Genomic DNA, 17,272 nt, shown 5'->3' with positions numbered 1-17,272 from the left:
TGTAAAAAAAACCTAAGCAGATTTTACAATGAGGCAGTTATTAACTTTAAGAAAAGTGAAGAGTTGAACAAGAAAGAAGCAGAGTGTCAAAGCCCCCTACCTGGCTTTGCAACTAAGCAGCACTATTGATTTAATCAAAATTTATTTGGAAGATGGATTGTAGAATTAGTGGTCTACATAAGACAGCTAAATTCTCAATCTCTGTAAAACCAAGTCAATAGGTAATTTTTTTATGTGTCAAAAAACAGCAGAATAAGCCTATATTTTGTAAACATGGAGGTAAATATCAGAAGATACAGATGAAAGAATTAGAGTTTACTTCTGGGGTTGGGGTAGGAAAGATTGGAATAGGAGATAGTTATTTTTTCTTTTAGCTTTTTAGCACCATTTTTTTTAACAATATGCATATATTAAGTCTATGTTCAAAACAATAATCGATAATATTGGATTTATTAGTAGAAATCAATTACAACTGGAGGGTTGTATTGAGAACTATGTGTTTGCTCTCTGGATTCACCTTGTTGTGAAGAACACTATTAATTACTTTATGAAGACATGAAAATCATGCTTCCCAATTTACCTGTATAATAAAGTTGAGAGGATTTATGAAAAAGTTGGATATGAGAATCAAAGTGAAAAATATACAAATCTGGATATCAGGGGAAAAATAAAAGTTCTACACTTTGGCTTAAAATATTATTTATCACAAAGGATAAATAAAATCTGATTTAATAACGGTATCATATACTATATATATTGGCTTATACTGATACAAAACCAATATAAGGAAAACTGGTGATTACTAAAAATGAAAATTTGATGCAATATTGATAAAGTTGGGTGTAGTGTTCATAAGAAAGGTGGCGATATTCTTCCTTTATAGTTAGGCCATTTTTGCTAATGAATGAAATTCTAGATGCCTCATTTTGAAAGAGTAAATGAGATTGGGATGATTAAAGAATTGAACAAACTAGGTATATTTAACCAGAGAAACAGAAGGCAGAGAAAAACTACTGTCTTCAAATACTTGCCCTGAGGAAGAGGAATATAATTGATTCTTACTTTGGGGTGTGGAATGAGAATTGGAGGCCAATGTTTTGTATATATATATTTAACTAATCAATAAGAAAACACAATCATATAGTTTTCCTAAAAAGAATTAGCTATATTATGTTACGGTCTGGTCTCCAACTTCAGAAGGTTTTGCTAGGATATGAAAACTGTGTACTTCCATTGACAAATTCATTTAAATAATTTATGCTTTGTGTAGAAAAATCTGAAAGATAAAATTGAAAGTCTCTCCCAATTTTAAAGATATGATATAAAAAAAGAGAAAGAAAACATTATTTTTTAAATACATGAGTACTTCAAATAGTTCATGGAAATATTCAAATTATCTTTTGATCCTCTTTTTCCACAAACTTTTTGAAGTAACCACATACAATATTTCAAGAATCACAGTAATTTGATCCTTTAGATATGTAATCTCTGAGTTTATAAAAACACATTGCATTATTACTGTTTACTTAAATGAGAAAAGTGCAAATCTGCATATGTGAATAATAGGGCATCCTTTGGTAGAAAGGGAATTTGCCATCCTCTAGTATTAAAAATTATCGAGTAATTGTCACAGTTTTATATTACCTCTTTTACCATGACATCAGGGATTGGAATGAAATCCTTAAATTATTCCCAGGCTTTTAAATTTCAGTTTCTAATAAAATAAATTTCCAGAAAAGAATCTGCTTTTTGATAACCACGAGCTAAAAATCTTTCCAACTAATGTTTCTTTTAAGAGCTTTTCTAAAATTTTCCTAAGGATCAAAAAATATGAATGTATAAAATATATAAGAAACTAAGTTTTATTCATCACAGTTTTCTTTAAGTTTTGACTTAAAAAAATAACTATATAAGTTTTAGGGTGATACAGAAAACTTTGGAGACAACATTAAGTAAAATACAAAATATATCCCTAAAGCTCCCTCCTCAAAGTACAGCATAATCTTAAATGGTGCACCATATCTAAATAAACGGAGTACCTTATTAACACAATAGAATTTGGATATTAGAATGGTTTTCATGTATAAGTTTATGTATCAGTAGCAAAACTAGCTAGACTTTCTACCAAAATATGCCCACACATTAAAGTTATTGAAATGAAGAAATTATAAATGCAAATTCTAATGTTATTAAGTGCAGGAACCACATCTATAAATGCTTACTGAATAAATAAATAAATGAATAAATGCCATGCGAGGGGGAAAAAAACCTGTAAGAGCAAACTTGTAGATGTAGACATCCTCAGGCTTACAGATATTTTCTGTATTTCAATTCAAATTGTTTTTAAACTTTTTTTTTCTTACATTATGAAGCTTCAAATTGTCTAATATTTTTGCTCCAGAAATGTAACAGCTGATATACTATTGTACACTTACTATTGGATAGAGAGAAAATACAGTTGCTTTAGCATTTTAACTTAAAAGGTGCATGTTTACAAAGTTGAATTGTATACATACAACAAAGACCTTTTAAATGTGCAATCTACTTCATCTGAGTGCAGCAGAGTTGAATGATCTTTAGTCCTATAAGAATAACACGTAAAGGAAAGCTGCACATAATAGATCTCTTCCTTCAAGATTTGTGTGGTTGTTGTTCTAACTCTATGGGGTCCTCTGTGGATCAGCAGAGTTAAGAAAGGTCTCCTCCTGGTTTCATGTAAGATTGAGACCTTGCCAATTTTTGCAGAGAAATGCTGACATGGAGACAGGATCCCATTTAAGCTATTATTCATGAGCCAAATCTCTGACATGGAAGAAATGTCCAGGAGTGAGAGAGAAGCTGATTATCTTCCGTATTTCTGGATTGAAAATTCTCCTAAGGCCCACAAATAAACAATGAAGAGGTTTCCCTCAGATGGAATGTTGAGAACTCGCTCTGGTTGGCAGAATAGGAAGTAACTTTTTATTAATGTGGCAGCACCAATTTCCTTTTATTCTTACTTTCCTCTTATTTCCTTTTATTTATTTTCCTTAAGAGAACATATCCTCCCAGGTTACATATTATCATTTACATAATACAATTTACACATTTTAATTCTCACTATATTTAATGGTATCTCAAACAGAATGATTAATCATTAAAGACACAAAATGACTTCTGATTCTACCTGCTGAATACTATTATTTTGGGGTTTGTTTATGATGGGTAAAATCTACTATAATAGAAGAAGTGAACTCTCATTAATTTATGTTTATACTATACAAACAAGCCTGTTTTGCACAGTTTTAATGATTGCACCAAAGTGGAAATCTGACTGCTTGCTACAGTACTTTAAGTATGTTATTATATTTTAGAGCTAGTTTAGAATATTTTTTACTATTAATAAATATCCCATTTAAAATAATTGTCTCAAAACATTTGATAGTCAGTATAGCAATTTCAATAGTCTATACTATATGATTAAACACCTCAGATTGATTTTATAAAACTGTTTTTTCCCCTGCAAATCTCATTTCATTGCTGGTTTCTACTGATTTTGGATGGGTTCTAACTTCCAGAAGTAGAATTCTTTATTTAATGTCATATTTATGTGATATTAAGCCAGCTGAAAAATCTAACAATGATGAAACTTAACTTCCAGGCAGACAAAAATGTATTTCTTCTCTTTTCAACCCTTGAGGAGTCTTTCCCATCCCTCACCCCACCAGACTCCCAAACTCCTGCCTCTGCACTGACATGGATCTGCTTGCAGGAATAATATGTATTCATTTTAATATTAGTTTACCTGCTATAATATAAACTCTCCTATGTCCTGATCTATTCATATTTTTATCCTCCATGTCTAGTGGTGTCTGACACACAGTAACTGCTACGTAAATATCTACTGAATGAATAAACAATGGAAATTCATGAAGATTATAAATTAAGGATTTAGCATCTTTTTAAAAAAGAGCTGGGGCAGGAATTGGCTAACCTTTCTTCTCTTAATTAAAACAGCAGAGTAAAGTAGCAAGATTTCTCTCCTCAAAAGTTACTCTCTTTTAAATCATTTTAGAGTAAATCTTCACTATACACGCAAGCCATCAGTTCTCTGATTGAACAGTTTGCTGTTCTCGCTGTATCTGTCCACTTTAACCCTTTCAGAATCTTCCATCTATCTACTTAATGAGAAGAAACAGAAGCTCCTTTACTGTTGCTAGTTCTCAGTAGCTATGGCTGAGAATGAATGACAGTAAAAGACCAAAATGAAAAGGTGACATTCTTCCATATATACAATTACTACAATTTAAAAGTCAGATAGTATCAAGTATTGACAAGGATGTGGGGCAACTGGAATTCTCATACAACCACTTTAGGAAACTATCTGACATTATTTACTAAAACTCAACATGTGCACACATTAAGCTCCTGCAGTTCAGCTCCTGGCTACATGTTCAACAGATATGTGTACATGTGTTCACCAAAAGACAAATGTGAGAAATGCTCATCACAGCATTATTTGTAAGCCTTAAATTAAAAACAATCCCTAATGCTTGTCAACTGGAGAATGAATATTCATACAAATTGTATTCATTCATCTATTCATACAAGTTATACAATTGTATGTTCACACAAGAAATGAAATAGATTGAGATGAGAAACTATAATTACATGCAACACGAACGAACCTCAAACAATATTGTGACACCATCAAATTATCTAAATTCTATTCATATAAAGTTCAAAGCAGGCAAACTAATCTATAATATCTGATGTCAGAAAAGGCGTTATCTTTGGGGGAATACTGATGACAAGGGGGCACATGGGAGAATTTCTAGGGTGCTGATGTTCTTGGTTTGGTGTGTTTGCTTTGGAAAATTAATTGAACTGAATTAGCATTTGAAGTTTTGCTGGATGTTTCATTTCCATAAAAGTTTACTTAAATAAAAAAACTGAACTCAAGTACAAATTGATTTCTCTCATACAAGAACATAACTTGCTTAAGTGAATCTTGTTTCAGATTATTCAATGTATTTTTAGCCTTTTCGGCTGTATTTGGATTTTTAGCTCTGTGAAGAAAGGGAATATGTACTCATTGGATAAGTGATTAGTGATAAGCAAAATATATTGAGTCTTATGTACTAGGCTCTAGGCTGACCACATTTCCCACTGTTCCATTTTGTCCTAAAATACATCCTCTTTATGTAGCTACTACTTTCCTTCTAAGAAATTGAAGTCTTAGAAATATTAAGTAACTTGTTAAAGGACACTCAGTAAAATAGGAGTCTTGAATCTCAACTCAAATCTCGGCATTCTAATACCACAGCTCTTGTTCTACCTGCAAGATCCTGGGTTATTTAATACTAGCCTTAAGAGTAATGATATATCTTCAAACTCTTTTGGTAAATGAAAGCTTACATTTCTCTTGGTGAAGTAAAGGTTATATTCTCATATGTGAGACAATCTAATACAAAATCTTGTTATGCTGCAGCTCGTAATCCCAGCGCTGTCAAGTTGACTTCAAGTCCAAACATCACTGATCTCAAAATTACCCATCATAACTTTTTTATCTATATTCTCTTAATAAAGTTCATGTTATTGCACATCTTTTTCTCCCATTTTCACATGCCGTCCACCCTTTTCATCAAGAACAACAGACCTGCCACTTTCTCCTCCTTGGCGTCTTGTGCTCTTCTTCACCTACAAACACTTGCGTGTTGTGGGTGAGTAATGCATAAATATTTGAAGAACAACTGAACAAATGGTCCCTAAATCATCAATACATTTTGCTAAGCCAATATATTTTGCTTATCACTATCACTTATCCAATGAGCACATATCCCCTAAACTTTCAGAAGAGACCCCTGTTGGCTTCTTGTCTCTAATTTGTCACATTTTCAACTTACTTAAATTTATAATGATAACTGTCCATTAGTCTTCCTAAAACATAGCTCTGATCCCACTCTAAATAATTCCATGGTTTTCTATACCTATAGAATTTTAAAAACTTTTAAAATCTCTTAAGCATATCCTTTGTGGTTCCTCCTTGCACGGCCTCAACTTGTATCACTAACTTTATGCCCACCTCCTGTCTCTCACAAACCAGTCTTACAAACTGGTTTGTCATCACAAGTCAAATTGAACTATATTTTCTGGCCCCTGGGGTTTTGCTCCAGAAGCTCTCCTACTTAGACACCTCTTTTCCCACTCAAATCCTGTCTACTCGTCAAGGCTTAGACCTATGCCTTTTCCTCCATAAATCATTTCATATTTCTCCAATCGGATGCATATTTTCTGACTTTCCATGAGACCCCTTTCTGCATTCCTACAATTATTTGTTTATAAATTTAATTTCCCCTGGATTGTGAGTCCTTTGACATCATGCCATTCTAATAATTCATCTTTAGTTTTTCACAACTCTTAACCCAATGCCTGGTAATATATGGACTCTCAATAATCTTGAGTGGATTGATGGATGGATTTCTGGCACCTCAGTATCCACCATTCCCTTCATAATTGCTTCTAAAACCTTTGAGTTTCCCTGGTTGACAATCATAAAATATCAAAACCCCAAGAAGAACAAAAATAGTTGAGAGCTTCTTAGAGGATCACTTTGAAGCTTAGTTAACACCTGGTACAGAGGAATTTACTACGTGATCTACTAACCAATCTACCAAAACCTTTGCAATATTTCATTGTAATTCTTACAAATATATGTTTAGCATATGATATGTAAGTTTTAATACATCAAAGGTCATATTATAACGTAATGTGCTAAAGTATCTTCCTAGATATGTCCTACTAGATTTAGAAATTAGGTAAATTATAGTGTGAATTTAAGTACGATCTTGGAAGTTGGGGAGCACAACCAGGAAGCAAATGATGCTGTCTATGAAAACAAACGACATAATTCCAATCTTGACTGTTATTTGTGACGCTTTAGAGACGTTACGGAACTTTTAAAAAAATATATTATTTATTATAAGCATATTATTATGACAAATCATCATTTTTCTTTATGCCCTTTACCCATCCTATCCCTCCCCAGCACCCCACACCAGCCCACCTCTGCCTCACCCCCATCTCCAGTATTCTGAAAGTTAAAGGAATTGTTTAGGTCTTTATGCCTCATAGGTATCTAAGTAAGTCTTTCAAAAGCACAGCTCAGGGGTGATAAGGTGATCACTGGAGGGCCATTTTTTTTTTTTTTAAGAACTACTACTCATATTTGTCTTATCTAACATTATAGGAAAGTAAGCAGGCTTTACCATATGGTGCTATATATCAGATTGAATACAACATATATGATACATTAGGTTTCCCCTTAGAAGCACAGAAGAGGGGATCACTCTGTCATCCACTCTCAGTGTACCCACTGCAGTTCACACATGCCAACTTAAGTTATATGAATTATATGTATGACCTCATAATCCTGGGTAGTGAGATGAGGAGTACCATAAGAAACTGCTGCTGGTGGTGGTTGTCTGTTTTAATTTTAAGCACATAGAGTTTTGCTGGTTATGTTCAAACTCATAAAGATAAATGTGCTCATAAAGATGAATTATCAATTTTTCTATTACAAAAAAGGGGCTTGTTCCAAATTTGCTGATTTTTCTCTATGATAAAAATGTGGTATCTAATATCTATCCTTTATGGTAAAGAAGACATTTACCTGTGGATGAGAAAGCAACTGCTTTTGGAATCTCCTTCTGCTAAAAACAGTACATTCTGAAATATCTGGAAATGTTTCTTATGTTATGCAATTTTGCCAAGTGTATATTTTAAAAAGACTCTAAAGCAAAACTTTCAGATCTGTTTAAATGGCTTCCAAATCTTTCAAAGTTTCATTGAGTTTTAAAGCTATTTGCTAAAATATAAAAATATATGTAACTCCTTCCAGTACTTTTCAAGAACTGAATGACATCATGGAAAATGGAAATTTGTGAGGCAAATTTCAAATTTTTTTTGAATAATTGATATAATTGGATTTAAAATCAATTACTAGTATACAACAAGAATACCCAGTGATAAACTTTGCTGTTTGAAGGTATTTTTGTAAGGTAATTTTTTCAACTATTTAAGTTTCTGAAACCACATATTGAAGTAAACCATATTTTTGAACTGCTATAACACAGCATTGAACCAAAACAAATAAAACATATTCTACCACTTTTTAAAAATGAGATGGTTATAAACAACAGTTCAGTGAGAGAACTTTGTTACTACTCATAAAATAAATATTATTTTTAATATTAAATATTCAACTTATCCTTTAAAATTAATATTTGCATATGTTCTATAAACCACATAATTATTTAGCACATATTAGTTTATGTAGGTAATGTATAAATATGTAATAAAATATATAAGGGCACATGCTTAAAACTTTTTACTGAGAAAGATATGTATGACCAAAAAATTAGAAATCAATTGTCTAGAAAATGTCAGAATATTAATGTCTTTGTGTTGTGAATATTTAGAAATTAAAAAGATTTTCTCAACCTACTAAAAGTTGACACATAAAAGTTCTAAAACAAAAATTTAGCATATCTAAATGCACTAATACTAACAATGCTTACATATCTTATATAAACAGTCTTAACAGGTAGCACATAAATATTGTAGAACACTGAGGAATCTTTCATCTAAAAACATCTAAATCTATTTCCAGAGATTCTTAAACATTCTGAAGCATTATCTCATGAAAGTAGGAGAATTACCATAGAAACACGGGCATTTCCACTTTTTTTATCATGGAAATACAAAGAAAAAAATATGGCCTATCACCATTTCAGGTTGGGATGTTTTTTACAGTTATTATATACTCTAAATTCTAACTTCACTCAATATTATCACACACACACAGTGTCTCCTTTTGTGATCTCATCATTACTTGGAATATCTACTTAAATTTTTCCTAGGCACACATTACAAACCCACAGGGCCCAATTATGTCTATAAATTATTTTCGAAGCATCATATTTAAGGCAAACTATAAATCTATCCAGGTTTTTCCCTTTTGGTTAAGCATTAAATCTATATGTGCAGAAAAGAAAGATGCTGCAATTATGCAAAAACAAAACTATTCTAGGGTAGGGACTTGGGATACTGGTCATATCTTGGCAGGTTCTGATGAAATGTATCCTAGTAGTTTAGGCTTTCTAGAACAAACTAATGACAGAATTATTGTGTCAAGTACAAGTACAATCCTCAGTACTAATTCTTCAATTATTCTAACCTATTAAAATATTGAGTCTTTAATATAATATATTATCATATTATGAATCTTTAATATGATAAATCACATGGTTGTTACTGTAATGGGATAGTAATCCGCCCTGCATTCGGATCATCTGTTTATTCAGTACCTTCAATACTAAACTGCAAATTCCTTGTACACAGAAATTGTGCCTGGTTTATTTCTAGTGATTAGCACCATGCCTAATTTGTGGTAAATACTTATAATTTTGGGGAGAATCAATGAATGTACTTTAGAAGGATATGAATAAACACAATGAGTGGAAACACTGTTTCAATACTTAAATATTTCTATGATAAATTTATATAAAAATAGATTTCCAACCTACTTACTACACTTGTGTGCCTTTTACAAAATAACTAATTACTATAAATGTTTTTACTGAACACTCTACTTTACAAAATCAAAATAAAGAATTGACAGTTTCTGGAAACCATTTCCCCACACATCATCTTTTCCCCCTGGCTGCTGCTGGCCTTAGAAGCACAGAGGTAGTAACAAGTTTCTTCCTCAGTGTATTTCACCTTGAGTGGGAACTACAGTGGAAAAAAGCAGCCAATCCCTCTGTTCAGACCCCCAGTGTTCTTTTGACAAAGTGACACACTTTAGATTTACTGGGTGTGGGCTGCTACCACATGTTCATTTCTGAAAGCATTTCTGTTCGTTGCATTCCGTTGTATCATATCAGAGATTTAATATAGTATGTATTTTTTTCTGCACAATGCTACAGAAGAAAGAACATTATTTTTAAAAAAGGAATGCTTTGAGTGAAAGCACTAGAATTAAGAGGGTTTAAGTAGCAAGCTTTTATTTTTTAAAAACAACTCTTTTTTGTGAGAAAAAAATATTTAGGGCAGAAAGATAAAAAATATTTATATTCTTTTTACTTCTGCTGGAGAGTCATCAACCCCAGAACACACTGGAATGCATATTATTTGTTTACCAAATAAGATTTCATTTTATATAGAGAATAAAAGAACTCCAGGAAAACGAATCACTTCTTGAATGAGACAGGGAGAAAATATGAATCGATTAAAATAAATTTACTTAAAGAGCATTTGCTAGTTCAATTATGTTACATGCAATATCCCTTACTATGTATGAAAGAGAAAAGTAAAAATTTTACCCACCTTTTAAAGACTACCTTGGTCATGAGCACATCTATTTTTAACTTACTAAATAAATTTGTTTACATCATTAATTTTTATTCACTGTTTAAAATATATAAAAGAAAACATATAAAAATTTCTAAGTTTAAGAATTGATAACTAAACAATAAATCTTATACTTTTAAACCCAGTGTTAGTTTCTCACAGGAATAGTGCCTTAAAAATAACAGTACCTTATACATATACTAAGTGAAATTATGAAAACATACACTATTCAACAGTTAAATGTTTAATAGGAGAAATTAACAGTTTGTTATTTAAGAAAAATACCACCAAAAGAAAGGAGGTATTCATTACAATACAAGATCTGTTCATTGACTTAAAACATTTTAGATATTGATCAAAGGAGTAAAAATACAACATACACAGGAATTACGCAAAGCACAAAGCCACAATACATATCATTAATAAACAGAGGTTAAAATACAATCATTTCACATTGACTAATCACAAAAATGCAGTCATTAAATTAGCAGACATAGGTTAAGTTTATTTATCCCTTTCATTATTACAGCAAAAGATTTCCCACAACATGGAGAAAATTTAAATGTATTATTACAACTTTCTAATGATATTTTAAATGATTTTGCACTTTGTATTTTTATTTTGCTTTAAAATAAAAAATGTTTCTGAGATTTCATGTCATTCATTCATACACATATGCACATGTACATGCATACCCTCTTAATTTCCTAACTTAGTGAACAGGATCTGTTGAAATTAAAGTTATCCATGAAAGAATATTAACCTGATATGTTGATAAGAGGTACTCTGAAGTTTGGCTAATATGTAGAAACACTGAAAGAGGTAAAAGGTTATATCTGGTTTTGATAACAAAACTTCAGATCCCCTAAACCCTTTTAATATAAAAGGCTAACTTAACAAATAAATATTCTTCACATAATAAAAGAAATCCAGGCACTCTAATTATATATATATACTTTACACATATAAAAAGGTAAATAAATAAATTTGTAAAAATTCTGATATAAACATTTATTGTGATTTTTAAAACTTCTTCATCTTCAATTTATCAAAAAAAAATAAAGATATTACAGTTCTTCACTAGTGCAAAAACTGAATTATTTAAAAAACTCCTTTTGGAGTAGACATAGTAAACAATGAAGAATTCTATACTTCTACTTTACTTTGTAATTTGTAGTTATTATTTTTTTCTTTGTCATTTGTTTTTGTGAGGTTAAAAAGTCATCTATGCATAGGACATTAATGAAAATCCAGGTTTTTCACTTGTGATGTCATTTACGTACAAAAATATAGCATGACACAAAAATATTGGAATATAGTATTATACACATTCCAACACAATATGTAAACATTGTGTGAATACCATAGTGTATATGTAGAGAATGTTGATAAACCTGAAAATGTTTTCAGATACCAAAGAATCAAAAAAATCTAAAACTGACCCAAAATGAACAGTCAATGATTTCAATATTTTATATCTTTAAGTAAATTTTTATGTTAAACTGAAAATAAAATAGAAAAGAAGTCAGCAAACTTTTTCCAGAAAGAGCCAACTAGTAAATATTTCAGACTTTGGGGATCATATAGTCTCTATTGTGACTAATCAACTCTGCTGTTGTGGTGCAAAAGTAGTGATAGATAATATATAAACAAATGAGCATGACTGTTCCAATAAAACTTATTTACAAAAAAAGGCAGTGGACCAGATTTGGTCCAGGAGCCATAGTTTGCTGGCCTATGAAATAGAAAATCTCACTCAAAAACACTTAATTTTAGTTGCTTCAATACCTAGCACAAAGCAGGAGACATTAAGTAAATGTTTAATGCTTTGTGAATTAAAGTCATAAGTAGGAAAAATAAAATCTTTATGCTCAGAAACAAATGCCATTACAATTCAATCTCTAATGTGTGATAAGGATTCTGCTTTCCTAATTGGGGCAAAATTCCAAGAAGGCAATCCATAGCCTTATTAAGAACTAGGCCTGCAAACTAAAACCAATAAAATGAAAGAAAATGTAACAGAGATATATAGTAAGGAGAAAATGAATTTCCAATCTACAGATGGCTAATATAAATATTTTTTATGGTGAGTTCCTACAGTATTTCAAACCTCTGCAAGTGGAGTATAAATTCCACATGGCTAGGAAATATGTTTTAATTATCTCTGTAGCACAGTGCCTGGGATACAGTAGATGGTCAGTAAACATTTATTAAATAAATATGTGAATGCTTTCTGTGGCAAAATATGTGGTTTTCTTTAGTTCCCACAAAGTGATGGTCCTCTGAAGCACCAATTTTACTTTACAATTCTCCTATAGAGTTAAAATATTCTGTTGTTTTATATCATCAGTCACTATTTGACTATAAAAATGAATTTCAGCCTGAACCAGAACTTGACCTACTCTTCAAATAGTATGTATGACTTGAAACTTGGGTTTACATCTCATTGTGAAGGTTTGACTTGGGCAAAACAAAGCAAGTACAGGCACCACGGGTTGGTTATAAAACATGAGATAATTATTTTCCAAAGAAAGAACTGTCTAACTTTATAAATTTAATTATAAATGGATTATAAATTCAAATCCCTTTTTCACCTAAAAGAAATGTAGTGATTTGTTCATGATTTAAAAGATCAAAGGTGATCAAAATGATAATTTCAGCATATTTATATATTAATTATTCTTCAACGCCCCCTGGGTATTTGAAGCACACTAGAGAAAATAAACTACTCATAAACAAAATTTATATATTTTGTCTATGACTCTAAAAAAATAACAGAAAATTAAAATATTCCCAAACCACAGTAACTCCACACAGTGGAAGAAATGAATATTCATATAAATAATCATATAATCATACTTTTTCATGATGTATGTAACAAATTAAACTATTTACTTTATGTAAGTAAATTTCTCTGTCTTTTCTTTAATATGATATTTTCACATTTCAAACAAAATAATAAGCTTAACAATGATAAAAAAACAAGTTTTAAAGAATGTTATTTGGTTTTGGATCAGTTATTGGACATTGACAGACAAAAGCCACATACAATTATATGCTCAAACAAGACACAGCCTTAATTTGCCATTGTTACAAACACAATGTTAACATTATGTACAAATGTAAATAGTGAAACATTTCTGATTAATTAGAGGACAAGCCAAAGATATAATGAAGAAAGATATTTTCATTACAATAGTGGTATGGTTCAAAATTCACATATTAAAAAATAAATACATATAAAATTATTATTTATATTATAGTACTTGAAATTAAATGAATTCCTCTTCCAAACTCAAATTTAAAAATACAAGCCAAGATGGCCAATGGTCTGCTTTAAAAAAAAAATCAGGGAAGATAAAGTGTGTGCATTCCACAATTTATAAAGAGAGAAAATTAAAGTAAAAGGAACATAATGAAACAAAACAGAACAAAACAGATATGAATATAATACTATCGTACCGATTTCCATGATCCCCGATGCCATGATACATCATCAGGGCAAGCTTGCACATGACATTGTATCACACTAGGCGGCTTGTTTAAGATTTCACAGTTGTGCTCCTGTGACACTTGGCCATTGGGAAACTGACATATTACAAATCTTGATTTTATTCCTCCTCCACATGTTTGTGTACACTAAAACCAAGAATAGGAAAATTCAAATCTATGTGGATTTACATAGAATATTTCTTTATTCAACATTTAAACATAATTAGTAATGCTGGGGTTTAAAGTTTATCATTTCTTCATAATTCTCATCATTTCTCCCTGGGTATATATCAAAGTGTTAATTCCATGCTTAAAAAAATTGACAAAATTCTAAGAATTAGTACTAGAGATATTTCAATAAGATATTAACGCTCTATAAGATACTGTTGACAGGTTAAGCCAGAAAATAACTGATTTACCTAGGCAATAAATATTAATTACATAACGTATGGTATCCAATCAATGGATTACTATGTAGCCATGAAAGCTAATAAGATAGACCTAATTTTACAAACATGGAAAGATATTTGGTGTATTTTATATGAAAACAGCAGGTAGCAAAGCAGCATGTATAATATGAACCTATTTCTAAAACCCATATAGAAAAAAAGTCTGGCTAAAAATTCTTAACTCTTTCTATTTTTTTCATATGATATGAATTTTCAAAATGAGCATGTGTAAACTCATAAATTAAAAAGTCACTTTAATGTTGATAAATAGTAAAAGTGTATTTTAAAAACATGCTTCATGTTTATTAGCACCTGGTCAGAAGTGCACCTTTTAAAACAATGATTTCCAAATTTCCTATGAAGAGAAATTATGTGCTAAAAATCATTAAGCAAAAATATTTGACTAATTAAATTAGGTAATTTATTTTATTCATCCAAAGTTAATATAAATCTTTGTTCTTATTCTTTCCTGTTCAAAATATGGTGAGATTAGTACTTAAAATGACCATTTAAAAAATTATCTTTATATTTCCATTACCTAGAGAGTGCCAAGGCATGAAGTGCTCAATAATTGACAACTATATGGCTTAAAGAAAAAGATTCATCAAATGAATATCTTAGTAATGGAATAAAACATGGTCTATATATCAACCCAGTTTTCTATTTTTCTATCGATCTAATTTTCTAAGAAATTAAAACAATAATATACTAATTTTAGAAAGGTATTAGTATTTCACCAACATGTTGGCTAGCATATTAAGTTCTGTTCAAAAATCTGGAATATATATTTTCTACCATGAATGAGTGACTTAAATCATGACAGAAAGGCTACTAAAAGAACATAGTTTTAATCACTCAGTAAAAAACAATCTCTAGGACAGTATAATGACCTAAGATTATGCAACAATACTATCAGTATAGAGTGCATTACTTTCAGTCCTCAGAGATGTAACAATCTCCATTAGTTGGGGAAATATCATGACTTACTTCTCCCCAGCTCCCGTAGCTCCACCGAGGACAGGGCCCTGCATCACAGTGCTTTGACTCTGGGGGCTTGGAGGCTGCATCGCAGTAACCGGCACTCTGTCCGTTTTCATCCTGGCAGACCACGACCCTACGCTGAAGACCTCCGCCACAACTACTGGAACACTGACAAGACAAAACACAGAGATACACATGCACTGCAGATTCACATCACTAGAAAATAATCCTTCATCCTCGTCCTAAGTGTTAAGTAAGAAGAAAGTATAGTTATAAGGCCTCACTATGAAGAAATAAAAAATAAAAAGCAGCATTAAGTTACTTAACTTTTTCATTAATATTTTTCTTTATCTTCTATCATTAATCACATGAAAAATATGAACTACAATGGCATGTTTTGTAGTTTATCATGATTTTACATCAGTTTATTGCATTGCTATCATAGCAAGCTTGGTTTCGGGTTTTTCTTTTTCATAAACATTTATAGTCTTACCTCTTACAGGATTTTATTTTATTTTTATTTTAATGGACTCTAATCAAATTGTTTTTAAGTGCATTCCTCTGGAATCATCATATCACATTACTGTTTAATTCAGTAAGAACTCTGGGGATTTGTAATCTGCATCAAAAATGCTTTATCCTTTTAAGATTTAAAGTATTGATCTTCAGATAAATTAGGCATTAAAAGCATTTGCTATCATAATATACACATAACTGTTAAAAGGATATAACAAAATTACAGAATTCATATAACTCAATAAAGACGGCTTACTGATCCCCACGGTCCTGTCCTCCACTGGCGTGCTCTGACAAACGGATGGACCTCCTGATTTTGCTTATCTTCGGGTTTGTGAGTTAATGGAAAATTCCTGCCTGGAAAATGGCTTGGCTGCTCAGAGGAACTCGGAAAGTGACTGTATGTGGGCAGGCAGGCTGCCAGGTGACATTCTTGTTCTATCAGAGGGCGAACTTCAGGGTCACAGTAACTCTCATCAATGGTCTGATGGTTATTGATGCATAAAACTTGTCGAGTTGCCTGTCCGTGGCCACAGGAAGCTGAACACTGATGACAATTTAGCCAACATTTACAATATAATATACTACATTAATATTATATTAAATATCAAATATTATGTTTAATTTTTTCCCCTTTTTTCTCATAAAAATACTCACAGGTGACCAATTCCCCGTTTGCCACTCCCCACAAGGGCTAAAACAGACAGATATTTCAGCAGGTCGGGGTAAGTGGGCACAATATGATTCATCTGCTATTCCATCATGAGCATCACGACAGCTTACATAGCGGGCTTGATTACCTCTTCCACAAGACACGGAGCACTTAAAAAAAATCAAATTATACCAAGATGTTACATAGTACCTCGGCCAACATCTCTTACATGTAGCTATTACATTTCTAAAACATCAAGTTTCTTGAGAAAATTTAAATTATATATAATATCACCTGGTATCACTTATTATGTCAAATAAAGATGGAGTAGTGAATATCCCAATCACTTTAGATCATACGTTTCACAAATAAGATATAATTTGAATTATATATAAATATAATGGTTTAAAAATAATGGTTGGTTCTTTGCCAAAACTAAAGATACTGAAAATATTTTATGTAAGAGAATCTTAAGATATCATTAAAAATAACTTTGAAAGAACTAAGTAATATACAGAATTGATATTACATAACTAAAATATTCAGAGAATATGTGAAGCTTAAAAATATATATTCCATATAAGATTAAAGCAAAGTATATACTCCACATACTTTAAAGCTTTCAGTTTAGAAAAACAACATAAATACATTTGTAGTTTAAATAAAAGCTAATAAAAACCTAATATCACATCTTCTCATAACAACCTGTGACATAAATATTATTATTAGTCCCATTTTGTAAATTAGGAAATAGACTAAGAAAAACTTAAATTTCTTGTCCAGAGACACA

The 17,272-nt window shown here is 31.2% G+C and overlaps 1 protein-coding gene across 2 annotated transcripts in view; it reads right to left on the bottom strand.

The window, feature by feature from the left end:
- ADAMTS20 (ADAM metallopeptidase with thrombospondin type 1 motif 20) overlaps window positions 1–17,272 on the bottom strand; it is a 171,900-nt gene that overhangs the window by 49,164 nt on the left and 105,464 nt on the right. The window contains exons 25-28 of one of the 2 annotated variants that reach the window (XM_063075546.1): window positions 16,488–16,652; window positions 16,087–16,377; window positions 15,321–15,482; window positions 13,855–14,031 (exon numbers count right to left, since the gene is read on the bottom strand). In XM_063075546.1, coding sequence (XP_062931616.1) covers window positions 13,855–14,031; window positions 15,321–15,482; window positions 16,087–16,377; window positions 16,488–16,652 — 795 coding nt within the window. The remainder of the gene's footprint in view (window positions 1–13,854; window positions 14,032–15,320; window positions 15,483–16,086; window positions 16,378–16,487; window positions 16,653–17,272) is intronic. The other variant, XM_063075547.1, reaches the window with a different exon arrangement.

Source organism: Cynocephalus volans, chromosome 12 (assembly GCF_027409185.1).
Source record: "Cynocephalus volans isolate mCynVol1 chromosome 12, mCynVol1.pri, whole genome shotgun sequence".
NCBI classification, from domain to species: domain Eukaryota; kingdom Metazoa; phylum Chordata; class Mammalia; order Dermoptera; family Cynocephalidae; genus Cynocephalus; species Cynocephalus volans.
The sequence above is the reverse complement of the archived record's forward strand: the minus strand, read 5'-3'. Positions and strand labels throughout refer to the sequence as shown.